Source organism: Nanorana parkeri, unplaced genomic scaffold, assembly GCF_000935625.1.
Source record: "Nanorana parkeri isolate BGI_ZX_2015 unplaced genomic scaffold, ASM93562v1 scaffold1284, whole genome shotgun sequence".
Taxonomy (NCBI): Eukaryota; Metazoa; Chordata; class Amphibia; order Anura; family Dicroglossidae; genus Nanorana; species Nanorana parkeri.
Window position 1 is genome coordinate 223,288 of NW_017307552.1, and position 8,619 is coordinate 231,906.

Genomic DNA, 8,619 nt, shown 5'->3' on the forward strand with positions numbered 1-8,619 from the left:
GTACGAGGCGCAGGGGCCCGGGGGGGGGGGACTTACCTGTAGTGGGCCATGTCTTCCTCTGTGATCTGGCCGTGCCTGGCATCGTGCGCCGGGAGGATAGCGATGAACAGCCCCAGGAACGCTATACAGCACACAGTCACCATCCCACCATCCACATCCCCACTGACAGGCGCGCCACGCCCACTTCCCACTCTGCAGACAGGAGCCGCTCCGCTATTGGCTGCTGCGGCACGCTGCTTGTTTCTCGCCTCCGGATTGGACAGGAGTGATGACACATCTCTCAGGCAACCACAGTGAGGCCTCCATCTTTGTTTCTGGCAATGTTTTTATATTGAACAGCTGTAAACAGGGAAAGGAGACTATTTGCTGAATGCTGGTCCGCAATGCATTATTTACCCTTTTTCTTGTTTTGAAACAAATTGCAGTTTTTGTTTGTATAGTCTTTTCAGTCACATAATGACATCTCTTCTTCATAGAGGGGCCAGTCAACATTCACTGAAGTGTAATAAAACGTCTAGCATTCTAGCACGGCCTTGTCATTTTCAATATTGCCAGGAAGAGCAGTGGAGGATCTTCTGTTGAGCTCCCTGCTCCCTACAAATACATGGCTGCTGCCATTTAGGGTTGCCACCTGTCTGGGATTCACCCGGACAGTCCGGGTTTTGAAAGTTGTGTTCGGGTTTCATGAAAGCTGAAACCCGGACAGAAGATGACCAAAATTAGGATAGGGGCTACTGGTCACCCACTGAAAATAGTCTTGACTGTGATATTTACATATGAATTGGTAGCACTAATACATATAAATAAGCCACAACTCATTCTCTAGTAGACTAGTGGTCTACCTTCTTTCTGAGGAAGTCACATGACGAAACGTAGACTAGTGGTCTACCTTCTTTCTGAGGAAGTCACATGACGAAACGCGTCAAAGGAGGGTGGATGCAAGTTTGTTAGACACAAGACTTTTATATTTTATGTTTTGTTCCTGAGCTGTTTTTGTTCCTGAGCTGTTTTAACCGGCCGGAATTTTTTGCCTTGTGAGCCGTATTTGTAATAAAAGTTTATGGTTTTACATATTACGCTATGAAGGCTCTCTTCTTTGTCCGTCTCTAAAACCCTGTGGGACCACGACAAAGCACTTTATCAACACCGCGTCCAAAAGGATCGATCTCCTCATCCCTGAGACATAGCCAGCAATATAGGGGAGAAAGCCAAGTGTTCGCCTGCCAGGACTCGTGGAGAACACGTTTGCCCTCAAGTCCAACCACGCTATTACTCACTAAGAGCTCCTTTGATCAGCTTCTATTTGGTGAGTACCCACCCGAGAGGGGCAGTTCGGACCACCTTAATACACTGTTACCTTTGTTTATACACGAGGTTCACCGTTCACCAAATTTTTCTTCATAAAGAACACCTTTTGATGTTTCACAGGATTTTTATATGACTTTATTGGACATTTTGATTGATTTTTATGCTTTATCTTTATCACAGCAATTTTGTATTGGTTTATTAAACACATTTCATATACATTAATAGGCTCCAGGCCGACCCGCCTGAAAACCTATCTTCCACTTTTTATACACATTATTTAATACCTTTAGCGCTTTTTATTTTGATTGATTACCGTAGGGATTTCTTTAATCCCCTTTTTGGAGCTGCTCTGGGTTTAATAGATGTGTTCACTATTTCATTATTTAATTATTTATTCCATGTATACTACCATTTTAATTATTTAATTATTCACTTAAATTTTCCTTCTTTACTACCTCCCTCCAGAAGCGCAGATTATCTATTTACATTGCCTGTAATTGGCAGCTCACTAGGCTGCCATGTACAAAGCCTGGCCTCCCTTCCTGCACCTGCAGCCCATCCATCTCTATGACGTGCTATAGGCCTGCCATCACATTCAGCCAGGTGCCAGCCCTCTTCCCAGTATTAGTGTAGGGCGACCTGTGGACCGCGTAGGGTCACCATACACGTTACAATATGACCACACAATCTTTGTACAATCAATTTTGGATTTGCCAAAACTATGTAATAGTTTATTAAACACATTTCATATACATTAATAGGCTCCAGGCCGACCCGCCTGAAAACCTATCTTCCACTTTTTATACACATTATTTAATACCTTTAGCGCTTTTTATTTTGATTGATTACCGTAGGGATTTCTTTAATCCCCTTTTTGGAGCTGCTCTGGGTTTAATAGATGTGTTCACTATTTCATTATTTAATTATTTATTCCATGTATACTACCATTTTAATTATTTAATTATTCACTTAAATTTTCCTTCTTTACTACCTCCCTCCAGAAGCGCAGATTATCTATTTACATTGCCTGTAATTGGCAGCTCACTAGGCTGCCATGTACAAAGCCTGGCCTCCCTTCCTGCACCTGCAGCCCATCCATCTCTATGACGTGCTATAGGCCTGCCATCACATTCAGCCAGGTGCCAGCCCTCTTCCCAGTATTAGTGTAGGGCGACCTGTGGACCGCGTAGGGTCACCATACACGTTACAATATGACCACACAATCTTTGTACAATCAATTTTGGATTTGCCAAAACTATGTAATATGAGGACCTACCTAATCTATCCAATCAGTTTGTTTGGGGCTGATCTGAGGTGTGAAGGTGCAGGAATCGGGTCTGATCTGAGGTGTGATGGTGCAGGAATTGGGGCTGATCTGAGGTGTGAAGGTGCAGGAATCGGGTCTGATCTGAGGTGTGATGGTGCAGGAATTGGGGCTGATCTGAGGTGTGAAGGTGCAGGAATCGGGTCTGATCTGAGGTGTGATGGTGCAGGAATTGGGGCTGATCTGAGGTGTGAAGGTGCAGGAATCGGGTCTGATCTGAGGTGTGATGGTGCAGGAATTGGGGCTGATCTGAGGTGTGAAGGTGCAGGAATCGGGTCTGATCTGAGGTGTGATGGTGCAGGAATTGGGGCTGATCTGAGGTGTGAAGGTGCAGGAATCGGGTCTGATCTGAGGTGTGATGGTGCAGGAATTGGGGCTGATCTGAGGTGTGAAGGTGCAGGAATCGGGTCTGATCTGAGGTGTGATGGTGCAGGAATTGGGGCTGATCTGAGGTGTGAAGGTGCAGGAATCGGGTCTGATCTGAGGTGTGATGGTGCAGGAATTGGGGCTGATCTGAGGTGTGAAGGTGCAGGAATTCGGGCTGATCTGAGGTGTGAAGGTGCAGGAATTGGAGCTGATCTGAGGGTCTGAAGGTGCAGGAATTGGGTCTGATCTGAGTTATGAAGGTGCAGGAATTGGAGCTGATCTGAGGGGTGAAGGTGCAGGAATTGGGGCTGATCTGAGGTGTGAAGGTGCAGGAATTGGGGCTGATCTGAGGTGTGAAGGTGCAGGAATTTGAGCTGATCTGAGGTGTGAACCTTTTTTTTAATTTTTAATACTACTCACCTGATTCCTGGATCCAACAAGCGCGGCCTCCCGTCTCCCATGCTGTTAGAAGTTGCATACAGCGTGTGCTGGTTACTACTTAAACCGGCGCGCGCAGTGTGCAGCTTCTAAGAAGATACGCTATTAGCGTAGCGGGAGTGATGCAAAATGCGCAGCCACCTTCCCCGCTACGCTAATAGCGTATCTTCTACAGGAATTGGGTCTGATCTGAGGTGTGAAGGTGCAGGAATTGGGTCTGATCTGAGGTGTGAAGGTGCAGGAATTGGGTCTGATCTGAGGTGTGAAGGTGCAGGAATTGGGGTTGATCTGAATTGTGAGGGTGCAACAATTGGGGCTGATCTGTGGTTTGATGGTGCAGGAATCCAGCTTCTGGTATATGTGTTGATCATGGGATATTTGCAACCTCTGAAACGCGTTGTAAAGTTCTATCCAAGGTCCTCCAGCAGAGGGAGGACACCCGTAGTTGTGGAGCAGTCTATACAACATATGGACTTAACATGAGATCCTCTACCTAATTCAAAGGTCTTTTAGATCCAATACAACGGCCCAACTTAAGTTGCCTCTCCTGTCAGGCAGTGACATCCAGGATTTAAGGTATTAAGCACCTTCATCTAAACCAAGGCATTGGTCACATGGACTCTGTCAGGTGATCTGAAAATCAAGCAAAACTGGCCAATCAGGAGCTATGCCTTGCCAATCTCTCCTTGTTAGATCCCACCATTCCTCCATATCTGCAATACCTTGTCTCCGCTCAATAACTTGGCACTGAGGGGTGTGAAAATGGCACCTTTGCAGGATGAAAGTAACCTTAAAGCAGATGTAAACCTAACTGGATGACTTTTAGTTTGCTAAAGCACTATGAATAAAAAACAATTGTTCATTCTTCTTTTACAAAATACATTTTTTACCTTTTTTTGCATCCTTTGTTGTATCCCAGTGCTGCTGATCTCCTGCAGCCACTTCTGGTTTACATCCATGTGTTCCACTTGCAGCAGCATGACAATGCTCAGGGCAGGATTCCTCAGGGTGACAGCAGGGGTCTGTGCCTGCATGATGTGCTTCAGTAGGACCTTTTATAGCCTCTATTGTGGTGGGCAACCCTAGCACCCCAGTTGTTGTGGAACTAGAAGTCCCATGAAGTATAGCAAGACCCTGATAGTCATAGGCATGATGGTAATGTACCCAAGATGTAATATATTGCAGCTTACCAGTCTCTGGATGACCTGACTGCATTTGTTTGTTTTTTTCAGGCTTTTTCCCTTTATTTTCAGCTGGTGATCCTGCCAGCAACATACTTCCCACAGCGCTCGGCCTCCTTTGACAGTTTCTCTCCTCCCTGCTGGGACACAGAGCAGCGCCCAGCGTGAGGAGAGTAAGCAAGGATGCGCCGATATTTCAGCCAAAAAAATTGCACTTTCAACATTTTGTCAAAAGTGCTATTTTCGTCCGATATGTTTCGGCGGCCGAAATATCGGTGCATCCCTAGTATAAATTAATTCCCAATGTATGTATTATGTAAAGCGCCTTTGTTTTACTCCCCAAAAGAGTAGGAGACAGTTAAAACCCGTCGGGCATCTTTATTTTGCAGTCTGCGAACCATTGGGGAGATTCCTCTTCACTTCCTGTCTCAGAGACACCGTAGGAAATTAGAGGCGATTCCTCCACAGCGGGGCCATACTTCCTCTTAGACAGTCGTCACTGGAACACTTTTATCCAATAGAAGATTGCTCCAAGATTTCAGATCCTCCATCACTTTTTGCACCAAAGACTCTCATCGCAAGAACAACCAGAGAGGGTGAAACTTTGCAGACTGCAATAAACACCTAACCAAGGCCTAACCCTTCCACATTCTATCAAAAACGAACGAACACAAACGTTATACTTTTACATATACACTTTAATTGCCCCTTGTAACCCCCCCCAAACAAAAAATAACCACTTCAAGAACATACAAAAAAAAAAAAAATCTGAAACTATTTGGCCTGAGCCCTATTTACAGTCTATGTACATTAGCAGTCACCATGATGTTCTATCACATGTAGTGAAGACAGTTTTCACACCAGGAACATCCCGAGATGATGAGCCGTTTTGCCCATGGTGCAAAAATGATTCTCTGCGTGATATTAAAAGGCCTTAGCTGGTTTTTCTTGGCTAGAAGGAGATTCTGTTATAAAGACCTCTTCTGTCCACTTATCCGGGACCTTCATCGAATTGTATGTCTGCTATGGAAAAACAAATCTCTTTTGAATGTAAAATACTTTACTTATTTTGTGTCTAGATATACTTGTCATTATAACATTCAGTAACTGGAACGACAGTTCTTTTATTCCTAGTAGACGTTCCGTCAAGTCGCTGCCATAAAGGAAAACTTCCCAATGTATTTCCAGCTTGTCAATCCATTGTGACCTGAACGCTGTCATTTTGATCATGTTTCCGAGCTGCAAGAGAAAAAAAAAAAAAAAAAAAGTGTAATATTTGTTTCTCGATGTATCCAAGTACAAATATTGGTTTGAAAGGTCACACGTCTAAGGGGGGGCATTTAGTAGCAGGAAACCAAATGGCAAACGCACTCATCAACTCATAACCAGCTTTAAAGCAAGGGGCACATGGAAGGGCTTTACACAGTACAACAACAAAATGTTTCCCAGCACACTCGCCAGCCGGCATGCAAAAAAAAACCTGTTTAACCGCTAAGATTAAAAACAGAGGTTTCAGATACACGTCTTCCGCAGAATATGTGAAAGCCGCAGCGCCTCGCCAAGGCCCCTCTGTGCAGTGCGGTCCTAACTCTAACCCATGAGAGTCTCCATCTTTTAAAATTGGGTGCTGTTGTGATGTGCGGGGTCACTTGTGCGTCCCTGTGCCTTTAAGGAGGTTGGGTTTCCTCCTGGCGAACCTGAACCCAATTTTATCTTTTGCTACATATGCTCCAAGATGGATACTCTCATAGGTTAGCGTTAGGACCGCACTACACAGAGGGGCCTTGACGAGGCAGTGTGACTTCCACATATTCGGCAGAAGACGTGTATCGAAAACCTTTGTTTTTAACCTTAGCGGTTAGACAAGTTTTTTTGCATGCTGGCTGGCGAGTGTGCTGAGGAACCTTTAGCTGTTGTACTTCGTAGCAGGAAACACATACGCAATCACACACAGAAACACAAAGGTTAAACTTGATGGACCTGTGTCTTTATTCAACTTTATATACTATGTAACTAGTATGGTCTTACCATGTCCATAGCCACAAAAAAATCAAAATGTAAAAAACACTCTGCTAATAACATTATATTAAAATGAAAGGAAGAAAAAAAAAAAAACCATGAGCAGAACCTGGTCACATGATCTGTCAGTCATATACTGGCTCTCTTTCAATCATCGTTCTCAAAGTTTTCTGCTGTGTTCAGTGAACCTCAAGCTGAGCTGGACATTAAACTTTCATTCAAATATATTCCTCGGTAGGCAAAAAGAAGATGAATCCACTTTGTGCTCGCCAAGTGTCTTAAAAACCCAGTTATTATTGTGAAAACAGTAGCAGTGACATCATCACATAATCTTGCAGAGAGCAAAGCTGTGGGCGGGACCCAGCACGCCCCACCCTCTGCAGGTTGCCTGCAAAAAACTACAGGAGGAGGGGCGGAGACAAGACCAGTCACCCTGCACCAGGGGAGAGAGAGCAGCAGTGACCGGTCTTTATTACAGGAAGCTCACACGGGATTACTGCACAGACCTGGACGAAATACACAAAGCTCACCCAGATTCAAGGAGGAATACACATGACTCTTGTATGAGGACAATAATTGCTTATCCCAGCGTGCAGCTTTAAACAGAGAGAACTCTGAAGTACACCACAGGCTCCACGCCGTGGTCTGCACTTTATGAATGGGCTGTAATATGCAGGCTGCATTGTGTGGACAAGCATTGTGTTGTATAGTGGAGAGCAGATAGTGATATCCGTTATAATTGGAGCCCTAAATATTGTGTTCATCGCTACCACTAGAAAGCAGTCATAATACATCATCTAGAATGTTGAGGGACATTGATATTATTATACAGGATTTACTGTATATAGTGTCAACAGTGAGTGCAGCGCTTAACAAAGTGGAGGCAGACAGTACAGTTAAAATACAGGATACATGGTGATATCCTTACCAATGTAGTACATCTCCAGCTGTTGGCGCAAGCGGATCTTCTTCACATCATCATAAAAATTAGACTCTGATGCCGTCTCCACTGTCGGCGGCACTGTAAATATCCTCATAATCTTCCTTTTGTTCCTGAGATACAAGAAACATCCTAAATGGAAGGTATAACCTTTTCCAAAATGTTCACATACATCTGCCAATGGGATCAGCTGAATGTAAATCTGTGGCCAGGCTGGGGGCATTTAAAGGGTATCTCTGGTCAAAAACTAAATCTGTATTTCTATATTACATTTCTATAAGTTCCATCCCACTCCTAATATGAAGATTTCCATAGGATGGACTTCCTCAACTGACGCACTGACACAATTTCACTCAGCTCTGTGAATATGTACTTAATGTAACATTATCATGACTGCCTGCAGGAAGCAATGCATGATGGGATATGTAGTCTTAAGAAATGGAGATTGCATCACATCAAGCAGCAGGTAAAGAGATGCAAAGCACACTGGGAATGCAGGAAGTTGGTGGAAGTGATGGGAGACGGAAGGCGGCACTCACTATATAAAAGGGATTATTTCCAGTAAGCTTTGATTGGATTATCAGAAACAACTCTACTATGTATTCCTATTAGAATGCTGATGATATAACAGGAGAGGATATGCTGGGACTTTAGTATTTATATATTACCAACTAGGGATGCACGATACTGATACTAGTATCGGTATCAGTGTCAACGGCGAGTATTTGGTCGAGTACTAGTACTCATCAAATGCTCCGATGCCTAGCCTGATACTTCCGGTACCAGGAAGCCGGGCAGCAAGTCATTACACGCTGCCCAGCTTCCTGATTGATGAGGGAGCACAGAGTAAGCTTCCCGGCCAATCAGGAAGCCGACAGCATGTAATGACTCGCTGCCCGTCTTCCTGATTGGTCGGGAGCTGGCCAATCAGGAAGCAGGGCGCTGTGTAATGACGCGGCGCCCGGCTTTCTGATTGGCCGACAAGCCTGCTTCATGCTCCCTCGTCACCTCATGATGAGGGAGCATGGAGCCGGCTTCCCGGC

General features: G+C 44.6%; 2 protein-coding genes across 3 annotated transcripts in view; both read right to left on the bottom strand.

Annotated features, from left to right (window-relative positions):
* Window positions 1-143, bottom strand: part of EDEM2 (ER degradation enhancing alpha-mannosidase like protein 2) — a 13,072-nt gene extending 12,929 nt beyond the window's left edge. Inside the window, exon 1 of the mRNA XM_018569077.1 lies at window positions 37-143. Coding sequence (XP_018424579.1) covers window positions 37-143 — 107 coding nt within the window. The remainder of the gene's footprint in view (window positions 1-36) is intronic.
* Window positions 144-5,746: 5,603 nt separating this feature from the next.
* Window positions 5,747-8,619, bottom strand: part of SMIM19 (small integral membrane protein 19) — a 9,569-nt gene continuing 6,696 nt past the window's right edge. For both annotated transcript variants that reach the window (XM_018569082.1, XM_018569081.1), the window contains 2 exons: window positions 7,565-7,689; window positions 5,747-5,856 (listed from right to left, as the gene is read on the bottom strand). In XM_018569082.1, the coding sequence (XP_018424584.1) occupies window positions 5,810-5,856; window positions 7,565-7,689 (172 nt within the window). In that variant the 3' untranslated portion in view covers window positions 5,747-5,809. The remainder of the gene's footprint in view (window positions 5,857-7,564; window positions 7,690-8,619) is intronic.